This window comes from Coturnix japonica, unplaced genomic scaffold, assembly GCF_054131305.1.
Source record: "Coturnix japonica strain WE unplaced genomic scaffold, WE-NBRP24 Scf128, whole genome shotgun sequence".
Lineage (NCBI taxonomy): Eukaryota > Metazoa > Chordata > Aves > Galliformes > Phasianidae > Coturnix > Coturnix japonica.
Genome location: NW_028189031.1, coordinates 147,061 through 158,637, shown reverse-complemented (window position 1 = coordinate 158,637; position 11,577 = coordinate 147,061). Strand labels below are relative to the sequence as shown.

Sequence of the window (11,577 nt, the reverse complement as noted above, 5' to 3'; positions counted from 1 at the left end):
TGGGGTGAAAAAGGCCAAAATGAGGAGTGGGGAAGGGGCTGCCCCCCATAGCGATCCTTGGTGGCACGAAAGTGAAGGTCTGACGTGTCTGAAATGGGCAAAAATGGGGAAAAAACCCAAAATGAGGAGTAAAAATGGGGTGAAAGACCCCAAAACGATGAGTGGGGGAAAAATGGGCTGAAGTCACCCCAAATGCCCCCAAAAAACCAACATCAGGGACCCCCGAGTGACCCCAAAACCCACCAAAATGACCCCAAAACCCACCAAAATGACCCCAAAACCGACATCAGGGACCCCTAAGTGACCCCAAAACCCACTAAAACGACCCCAAAACTCACCAAAACGACCCCAAAACCCACCAAATGACCCCAAAACTCACCCAAAACCACCAAAATGACCCCAAAACCCACCAAAATGACCCCAAAACTCACCAAAATGACCCCAAAAATCCCTCCAAAATGACCCCAAATCCCACCAAAACGACCCCAAAACTGACATCAGGGACCCCCAAGTGACCCCAAAACCCACCAAAATGACCCCAAAACCGACATCAGGGACCCCCAAGTGACCCCAAAACTCACCAAAATGACTCCAAAACCCACCAAAACGACCCCAAAACTCACCAAAACGACCCCAAATCCCACCAAAACGACCCCAAATCCCACCAAAACGACCCCAAAACTCACCAAAATGACCCCAAAACTCACCCAAAACCCACCAAAATGACCCTAAATCCCCCTAAACCACCCCAAATCCCCCTAAATGCCCCCCAAAATGACATCCGGGACCCCCAAGTGACCCCAAAACCCACCAAAATGACCCCAAAACCCACCAAAACGACCCCAAAACTCACCAAAATGACCCCAAAACTGACCCAAAACCAACCAAAATGACCCTAAATCCCCCCTAAACCACCCCAAAGGCCCCCAAATCCCCCTAAATGCCCCCAAAAATGACATCAGGACCCCTAAGTGACCCAAAACCCACCAAAATGACCCCAAAACCCACCAAAATGACCCCAAAACTGACATCAGGGACCCACAAGTGACCCCAAAACCCACCAAAATGACCCCAAAACCCACCAAAACGACCCCAAAACTCAACAAAATGACCCCAAAACCCACATCAGGGACCCCCAAGTGACCCCAAACCCACCAAAATGACCCCAAAACCCACATCAGGGACCCCAAAGTGACCCCAAATTGGCCATTTCAGAGGGGTTTTGGCCCCCAAATAGGCAATTTAAGAGGTTTTTTACCCCAAAAAGTGCAATTTTTAGAACATTTATACCCTAAAAGTGCCATTTTCAGAGCATTTATCCCCAAAAAGTGCCATTTTCAGACCAAAAAGTGCCATTTTCAGAGCGTTTATACCCAAAAAGTGCCATTTTCAGAGCGTTTATACCCAAAAAGTGCCATTTTCAGAGCGTTTATACCCAAAAAGTGCCGTTTTCAGACCAAAAAGTGCCATTTTCAGAGTGTTTTTACCAAAAAATGCCATTTTCAGACCAAAAAGTGCCATTTTCAGAGCATTTATACCCAAAAAGTGCCATTTTCAGAGCGTTTATACCCAAAAAGTGCCATTTTCAGAGCGTTTATACCCAAAAAGTGCCGTTTTCAGACCAAAAAGTGCCATTTTCAGAGTGTTTTTACCAAAAAATGCCATTTTCAGACCAAAAAGTGCCATTTTCAGAGCATTTATACCCAAAAAGTGCCATTTTCAGACCAAAAAGTGCCATTTTCAGAGCATTTATACCTAAAAAGTGCCATTTTCAGACCAAAAAGTGCCATTTTCAGAGCATTTATACCCAAAACTGCAATTTTCAGGCCAAAAAGTGCCATTTTCAGAGCATTTCTCCCCAAAAAATGCCATTTTCAGAGCATTTATACCCTAAAAGTGCCATTTTCAGACCAAAATTGCCATTTTCAGAGCGTTTATACCCAAAAAGTGCCATTTTCAGAGTCTTTATCCCTCAAAAATGCCATTTTCAGCGCATTTATACCCAAAAAGTGCCATTTTCAGACCAAAAAGTGCCATTTTCAGCGCATTTTTACCCAAAAAGTGCCATTTTCAGAGCATTTATACCCCAAAATTGCCATTTTCAGACCTAAAAGTGCCATTTTCAGAGTGTTTATACCCAAAAAGTGCCATTTTCAGAGCATTTATACCCAAAAAGTGACATTTTCAGACCAAAAAAATGCCATTTTCAGCGCATTTATACCCAAAAAGTGCCATTTTCAGACCAAAAAATGCCATTTTCAGAGCATTTAACCCAAAAAGTGCCATTTTCAGAGTCTTTATCACCCAAAATGGCATTTTCAGGGCATTTATACCCAAAAAGTACCATTTTCAGACCAAAAAGTGCCATTTTCAGAGTGTTTATCCCCAAAAATTGCCATTTTCAGACCAAAAAGTGCCATTTTCAGAGCATTTTTACCCAAAAAGTGACATTTTCAGAGCATATATACCCAAAAAGTGACATTTTCAGACCAAAAAGTGTCATTTTCAGACCAAAAAGTGCCATTTTCAGAGCATTTATACCCAAAAAGTGCCATTTTCAGACCAAAAAGTGCCATTTTCAGAGCATTTATACCCAAAAAGTGCCATTTTCAGACCAAAAAGTGCCATTTTCAGAGCCTTAACGCAACAAATAAAAGCACAACATGTTAAAAACCACCATTTTCAACCCCTTTCCCACCATCCAAAGCCCCAAAAACGCCTTTTTTCCCCCCAAACCCCCACATACACGTATCCAGGATGACGACGCTCTCATCCTCCTCCCCTTCTCTCGGCTCCTCCTCCGGCGGCGGCGGCGATTTAGACCTAAAAATTGCGATAATAACCCCAAAAAATGCTCATGTTTAGGAATGGAAAAGGAAGTTCTGACCCAAAAATGGGGTTTTTAAGCCCAAAAACGGGTCGTACCGGCTGTTATAGGCCTCCTCGCGGAACTCGTAGTAAGCGCGGCCGTGCTCGTCCTTCTCGTCCCGCTGCCTCTTCACACCGCGACGTTCGGCCTCGGAACCGGCGGCTTTAGGATCGTCTGCTGGGAAAAATGGGGTGAAAAAGGGAGAAATTGGGTTAGTTTGGGGTGAAATGGGGGGTATTGGGGTTAGTTGGGGTGAATTGGGGTGAACTGGGGGGGGACAAAGGGGAAATGGGGGGGTAATGGGGGGGATATGGGGGGGAATGGGGGGAAATGATGGGGATATGGGGGTAATGGGGATATGGGGGGGATATGGGGGAGAATAGGGGGGAGAATAGGGGGGAGAATAGGGGGGAGAATAGGGAGAAATTGGGTTAATTGGGGTGAATGGGGAGGGACAAGGGGGATATGGGGGGAAATTGGGGTTAAATGGGGTGAATGGGGGATATGGGGGGGAATGGGGGGAAATGAGGGGGATATGGGGGTAATGGGGGGATATGGGGGGAAATGGGGGGAAATGGGGGGATATGGGGGGGATATGGGGGGGATATGGGGGGGATATGGGGGGGATATGGGGGGGAAATGGGGGGGAAATGGGGGGAAATGGGGGGGAAATGGGGGGGAATGGGGGGGAAATGGGGGGGAAATGGGGGAAATGGGGGGAAATGGGGGAAATGGGGGAAATGGGGGGATATGGGGGAAATGGGGGGGATATGGGGGAAATGGGGGGGATATGGGGGAAATGGGGGGGATATGGGGGAAATGGGGGGGATATGGGGAAATGGGGGGGATATGGGGGGAAATAGGGAGAAATTGGGTTAATTGGGGTGAATGGGGAGGGACAAGGGGGATATGGGGGGGATAAGGGGGGATATGGGGGGAAAAAGGGAGAAATTAGGGTTAATTGGGGTGAATGGGGGGTAATGGGGTTAATTGGGGTGAATTGGGGGGGACAAGGGGGATATGGGGGGGATATGGGGGAAATGAGGGGGATATGGGGGAAATGGGGGGGAATAGGGGGGGAAATTGGGGTTAAATGGGGTGAATGAGGGATATGGGGGGAAATGGGGGGAGGACAAGGGGGATATAGGGGGGAAATTGGGGTTAAATGGGGTGAATGGGGGATATGGGGGGATATGGGGGGAATGGGGGAAATGAGGGGGATATGGGGGATATGGGGGGGATATGGGGGAAAAAGGGAGAAATTGGGTTAATTGGGGTGAATGGGGGGGGGGGACAAGGGGGATATGGGGGGAGAAAAGGGGGATATGGGGGGGATATGGGGGGAGGAGGGGGGACAAGGGGGGATATGGGGGAAATGGGGGGATATGGGGTTAATTGGGGTCAATGGGGGGAAATGGGGTGGAATGGGGGAGAATGGGGGGGACAAGGGGGATATGGGGGAGATGGGGGGGAAATGGGGGGAAAAGGGAGAATTGGGGTTAATTGGGGTGAATGGGGGGTAATGGGGAGTAATGGGGGGACAAGGGGGATATGGGGGAAATGGGGGGGGATATGGGGGGAAATGGGGGGGTAATGGGGTTAATTGGGGTGAATGGGGGGTAATGGGATGGACAAGGGGGATATGGGGGGGATATGGGGGGGGTATGGGGGGGATGGGGTGAATGGGGGGGTAATAAGGGGGATATAGGGGAGAATGGGGGGAATAGGGGGATATGGGGGGGAATGGGGGGAAAAAGGGAGAAATTGGGGTTAATTGGGGTGAATGGGGGGGAAATGGGGGCGTAATGGGGGGGGACAAGGGGGATATGGGGGGGATATGGGGAAATGGGGGATATTAGGTTATAGGGGGGAAATGGGGGGGACAAGGGGGATATGGGGAGAATGGGGGGGTAATGGAGGAGATATGGGGGGATATGGAGGGGATATGGAGGGGTATGGAGGGGATATGGAGGGGATATGGAGGGATATGGAGGGGATATGGAGGGGATATGGAGGGGATATGGAGGGATATGGAGGGGATATGGAGGGGATATGAGGGGAAAAGGGAGAAATCGGGGTTAAATGGGGGTAATGGGGGGTAATGGGGGAGAATGGGGGGGGACAAGGGGGATATAGGGGAGAATGGGGGGGATATGGGGGAAATGGGGGGGGTACGGGGTTAGTTGGGGTGAATGGGGGGGTAATGAGGGGGATATAGGGGAGAATGGGGGGGAATAGGGGGATATGGGGGGAAAAAGGGAGAAATTGGGGTTAATTGGGGTGAATGGGGGGGGACAAGGGGGATATGGGGAAGAATGGGGGGAAAAGGGAGAAATTGGTGTTAATTGGGGTTAATTGGGGTGAATGGGGGGAAAAGGAGAAATTGGGGTTCGTTGGGGTGATGGGGGGGACAAGGGGGATATGGGGGGATGGGGGAGATATGGGGGAGATATGGGGAAGAACGGGGGGAAAAAGGGAGAAATTGGGGTTAATTGGGGTGAATGGGGGTAATGGGGGGGAATGGGGCGGAAATTGGGGTTAATTTGGGTTAAATGGGGGGTAGTGGGGGGGGACAAGGGCGATATGGAGGGGATATGGAGGGGAATGGAGGGATATGGGGGGGAAATTGGGGTTAATTGGGGTGAAATTGGGGTTAATTGGGGAGAATGGGGGGAAATGGGGTGGAATGAGGTGGAATGGGGGGAAAAAGGGAGAAATTGGGGTTAATTGTGGGGTAATGGGGGGGACAAGGGGGATATGGGGGAATGGGGGGAAATGAGGGGGATATGGGGGAAACGGGGGGGAATGGAGGGTTATGGGGCAAATTGGGGTTAATTGGGGTGAAATTGGGGTCAATGGGGGGAAATGGGGTGGAATGGGGGAGAATGGGGGGGGACAAGGGGGATATGGGGGGGATGGGGGGAAATGGGGTTAATTGGGGTTAATTGGGGTGAATGGAGGGGAAATGGGGGGGGATGGGAGGGGACAAGGGGGATATGGGGGGAAAAAGGGAGAAATTGGGGTTAATCTGCCCTAAAACCAGCACAAACGACCCCCAAACCAGCCTAAAGAACCCCAAAACTGACCCAAAATGGGCACAAGGAACCAAAATATGCCCAAAACCAGCACAAACAACCCCAAAACCAGCTCAAAATGGGCATTAGAACCTAAATTTGCCCTAAAACCAGCACAAACGACCCCAAAACCAGCCTAAAGAACCCCAAAACCGACCCAAAACGGGCACAAGGAACCGAAATATGCCCCAAAACCAGCATAAACGACCCAAAGCAGCTCAAACAACCCCAAACCACCCCAAACGGGTATAAGGAGCCTAAATCTGCCATAAAACCAGCACAAATGACCCCAAAAGCAGCATAAAGAACCCCAAAAACCAGCTCAAATGCCCCATAAGGGTCCACAGATGCCCCATAGGAGTCCCTAGATACCCCATAGAAACCCCTAGATGCCATATAAGGGCCCACAGGTGCCCCATAGGAACTCCTGGATGCCATATAAAGGTCCACTGATGCCCTATAGGGTTCATGGGTGACCCATAGGAACCTCTGGATGCCCTAAAAGGGCCCCTAGATACCCTATAGGGGCCATAGGAACCCCTGGATCCCATACAAGGGTCCACAGTTGCCCCATAGGAACCCCTGGATGCCCCATAAGAGCCCCTAGATACCCCATAGATACCCATAGGGGCCATAGGAACCCCTGGATACCCCATAAGAGCCCTTAGATACCCCATAGATACCCATAGATACCCATAGGGGCCATAGGAACACCTGGATGCCCCAAAGGAACCCATGGGTGCCCCAAAAGAACCCCTAGATACCCATAGATACCCCATAGGGGCCATAGGAACCCATGGGTGCCCCATAAGACCCCTTAAATACCCCATAGGACCCCATAAATACCCCATAAGGTCCCCCATGCCCCCCCCATCCCTCCCTATATCCCCCCATCTCTCACCCACCGGCGCCGCCTCCTCCTCCTTCTGGATACCCCATAGGAGCCCATGGATACCCCATAGGGACCCATAGATACCCCACAGGAACCCCTGGATGCCCTATAAAGGTCCATGGCTGCCCCATAAGAGCCCCTGGATGCCCCCATAGGAGTCCCTAGATACCCCATAGGACCCATAGATGCCCCAAAGCAGTCTCTAGATACCCTATGAGCCATAGGAACCCTCCTCCTCCTCCTTCTGGATACCCCATAGGACCCCATAAATACCCATAGGACCCCATAGATACCCCATAGGACCCCCATTATCCCCCATATCTCACCCGCCGGCGCCTCCTCCTCCTCCTTCTGGATGCCCCATAAGACCCCATAGATACCCCACAGGACCCCATAAATACCCCATAGGACCACATAAATACCCCTTAGGAACCCCTGGATACCCTATAAGGTTCATAGATGCCCTATAAGGGTCCACAGGTGCCCCATAGGGCCCATGGATGCCCTAAAAGGGTCCATGGGTGTCCTATAAGGGTCCCTAGATACCCCATAAGGGCCAATGAATGCCCCAAAGGAATCTCTGGATGCCCCATAGGAGTTCCTGGATACCCCATAAGGGCCATAGGAACCCATGGGTGCCCCATAAGACCCCCTAAATACCCCATAGTACCCCATAGATACCCCATAAGGTCCCCCACATCTCACCCGCCGGCGCCTCCTCCTCCTCCTTCTGGATGCCCCATAAGACCCCATAGATACCCCATAGGACCCCATAGATCCCCCATAAAGTCCCCATTCCCCCCATATCTCACCCGCTGGCGCCTCTCCTCCTTCTGGACACCCCATAGGACCCCATAGATACCCCATAGGACCCCACAGATACCCCATAAGGTCCCCCATATCCCTCCCCCCTGTCCCCTCATCTCTCACCCTCCAGCGCCTCCTCCTCCTCCTTCTGGATGCCCCATAAGACCCCATAAATACCCCATAGGACCCCATAGATACCCCATAGGACCCCATAGACACCCCATAGGACCCCATAAGGTCCCCCATATCCCTTCCCCCCCCATCCCCTCATCTCTCACCCGCCGGCGCCTCCTCCTCCTCCTTCTTCTGGATACCCCATAAGACCCCATAGATACCCCATAGGACCCCATAGATACCCCATAGGACCCCATAAGTAGCATAGGATCCCATAGATACCCCATAGGACCCCCTAAATACCATAGGACCCCATAGATACCCCATAGGACCCCTTAAATACCATAGGACCCCATAGATACCCCATAGGACCCCCTAAATACCATAGGACCCCATAGATGCCCCATAGGACCCCATTACCCCCATATCTCACCCGCCGGCGCCTCCTCCTCCTCCTCCTTCTGGACACCCCATAGGACCCCATAGATACCCCATAGGACCCCATAAATACCCCATAGCTACCCCATAGGTCCCCTTAAGAGCCCATAAATACCCCATAGGATCCCATAGATACCCCATATCCCCTCATCTCTCACCCGCCGGCGCCTCCTCCTCCTCCTCCTTCTGGATGCCCCACAGGAGCCCACAGATACCCCATAGGACCCCATAGATACCCCCATATCTCACCCGCTGGCGCCTCCTCCTCCTCCTTCTGGACACCCCATAGGACCCCATAAATACCCCATAGGACCCCATAGATACCCCATAGGACCCCATATCTCACCCGCTGGCGCCTCCTCCTCCTCCTCCTTCTGGATGCCCCATAAGACCCCATAAATACCCCATAGGACCCCCTAAATACCATAGGACCCCATAGGACCCCCTAAATACCATAGGACCCCATAGATACCCCATAGGACCCCCTAAATACCATAGGACCTCATAGATACCCCATAGGACACCCATTATCCCCCATATCTCACCCGCCGGCGCTTCCTCCTCCTCCTCTTCCTCCTTCTGGATGCCCCATAAGACCCCATAGATACCCCATAGGACCCCATATCCCCCCATATCTCACCTGCCGGCGCCTCCTCCTCTTCCTCCTTCTGGACACCCCATAGGACCCCATAAATACCCCATAGATACCCCATACCCCCTCATCTCTCACCCGCTGGCGCCTCCTCCTCTTCCTCCTTCTGGACACCCCATAGGACCCCATAAATACCCCACAGGACCCCATAGATACCCCATAGGACCCCATATCTCACCCGCCGGCGCCTCCTCCTCCTCCTCCTTCTGGATGCCCCATAAGACCCCATAGATACCCCATAGGACCCCCTAAATACCATAGGACCCCATAGATACCCCATAGGACCCCCTAAATACCATAGGACCCCATAGATACCCCCATATCTCACCCGCTGGCGCCTCCTCCTCCTCCTCCTCCTTCTGGACACCCCATAGGACCCCATAAATACCCCATAGGACCCCATATCTCACCCGCCGGCGCCTCCTCCTCCTCCTCCTTCTGGATGCCCCATAAGACCCCATAAATACCCCATAGGACCCCCTAAATACCATAGGACCCCATAGGACCCCCTAAATACCATAGGACCCCATAGATACCCCATAGGACCCCCTAAATACCATAGGACCTCATAGATACCCCATAGGACACCCATTATCCCCCATATCTCACCCGCCGGCGCTTCCTCCTCCTCCTCTTCCTCCTTCTGGATGCCCCATAAGACCCCATAGATACCCCATAGGACCCCATATCCCCCCATATCTCACCTGCCGGCGCCTCCTCCTCTTCCTCCTTCTGGACACCCCATAGGACCCCATAAATACCCCATAGATACCCCATACCCCCTCATCTCTCACCCGCTGGCGCCTCCTCCTCCTCCTCCTTCTGGATACCCCATAGGACCCCATAGATACCCCATAGACCCCATATCTCACCCGCCGGCGCCTCCTCCTCCTCCTCCTCCTCCTTCTGGTCCGTATCAGCAGCCACAGCAGCTTCATCCCCGCTGGGTCCTTCCTCAGCCTCAACAACCCGTTGAGCTCCATTCACTCCCCCTCCAACCTCGGGACCTTCGGGTTTCGCTTCTTCCATCACCGCTTCATCTTCCTCTTCCTTTATCGGGGTCTTGGTGTTATCAGCTGGGCCGCTATCAGCTTTGTGGGTATCAGCTGGGTTGATATCAGCTTTATGGGTATCAGCTGGGTTGATATCAGCTTTATGGGTATCAACCGGAGCGTTATCACCCGACCCTTCCTCCCCTCGTTCCTCCTCCTCTTCCTCCTCATCCATCCCAGCATCCCCCCCAACATCTTGCGGCTCTTCCTCAGCCAACAGAGCTTCTTCATCTTCCTCTTCTTCCTCTTCATCCTCTTCTTCCTCCTCCTCTTCCTCCCCAGCTCTTAAAGGGACCGAACCTTCTGTTTCCCCAATACAAGGCCCTGATCCTCCGCTTCCTCCCCCACCTCCACCACCACCACCTCCACCTCCACCTCCGCTTTCTTCAGGCCCAGCCGCCAACATCTCGGCGTCCAACGCTTCTTGAAGCCTTTGAGCCAATTCAACTTTAAGGCCTCTCGAATCGAGACCACGACGACCTAATTCAGCCCGGAGCTCGGTCACCTTCAACCTCTTCACGTCCATGGCGGTGGGAAGGAGAAAGAAATGAAAGGAGAAAGAGATATGGAAGGGGATAGGGGAGGAAATAGGGGGGGTAAAGGGGGGGATAAAGGAGGAAATAGGGGGTAAAAGGGGGGATAAAGGAGGAAATAGGGGGGTAAAGGGGGGGATAAAGGAGGAAATAGGGGGGTAAGGGTGTTAATAGGGGGGTAAAGGAGGGAATAAGGGGATAAAGGGGGGAATAAAGGAGGAAATAGGGGGGTAAGGGTGTTAATAGGGGGGTAAGGGTGTTAATAGGGGGGTAAAGGGAGGAATAAGGGGATAAAGGGGGGAATAAGAGGATAAAAGGGGGGAATAGGGGGTTTAGGAGGAAATAGGGGGATAAAGGGAGGGAATAAGGGGATAAAAAGGGGGGAATAGGGGGCTAAAAGGAGGAAATAAGGGGATAAAGGAGGAAATAGGGGAGTAAAGGAGGGAAATAAGGGGTTAAAAGGGGGATATAGAGGGAAATAAGGGGCTAAAAGGAGGAAATGGGGCAATAAAAGGGGGATATAAAGGGAAATAGGGGGTTAAAGGGAGGAAATAAGGGGATAAAAGGGGGATATAGAGGGAAATAGGGGGTTAAAGGGAGGAAATAAAGGAATTAAGGGGGGGAATAGGGGGAATAGAGAGGGAAATAGGGGGTTAAAAGGAAGAAAGAAGGGATAGAGAGGGAAATAGGGGGATAAAAGGGGGATATAGAGGGAAATAGGGGGATAAAGGGGGGAAATAAGGGGATGAAAGGGGGATAGAGAGGGAAATAAGGGGGGATATAGGGAATAAAGGGGGGGATATAGGGAATAAAGGGGGGCTATAGGGACTGAAGGGAAGCGGAAGGAGCGACGCTGAGGGAGGGCCCGGCTTGAAGCTGAGGGGAGGGGGGAGCTCTAAGAGAGAGGGAAGGAAGGAGGGGGGGGGGGTTCGATCGTTCTTCAAGCCCCCCCCAAAGGTTAACGGGGGGGGGAACGGAAGGGAAACCGGCCCAGGAGAGGAGGAGGAGGAAGAGGAGGGAGGGAGGAAGGGCGGCGCTTCAGGGTTAGGCCGAAGCGCGGCGGCGGCTGCGGGAGCGCGGCCTCCTCCGCTGCCTCCTCGGCGCCTCCCGCCCGCGCACTGCGCATGCGCCGCGCACCCGGCGCAT

General features: G+C 52.5%; 1 protein-coding gene across 1 annotated transcript; it reads right to left on the bottom strand.

The window, feature by feature from the left end:
- Positions 1 to 5: 5 nt before the first annotated feature.
- On the bottom strand, positions 6 to 11,553 carry LOC107307332 (heterogeneous nuclear ribonucleoprotein U-like protein 2; the record flags this gene model as incomplete). Its single annotated transcript, XM_085535506.1, has 4 exons — positions 9,719 to 11,553; positions 2,926 to 3,043; positions 2,747 to 2,823; positions 6 to 88 (listed from the first exon to the last, which is right to left on the bottom strand). Coding segments are annotated over exons 1-4 (984 nt in total), but the record flags the coding sequence as incomplete, so codon positions are not given.
- Positions 11,554 to 11,577: the final 24 nt, after the last annotated feature.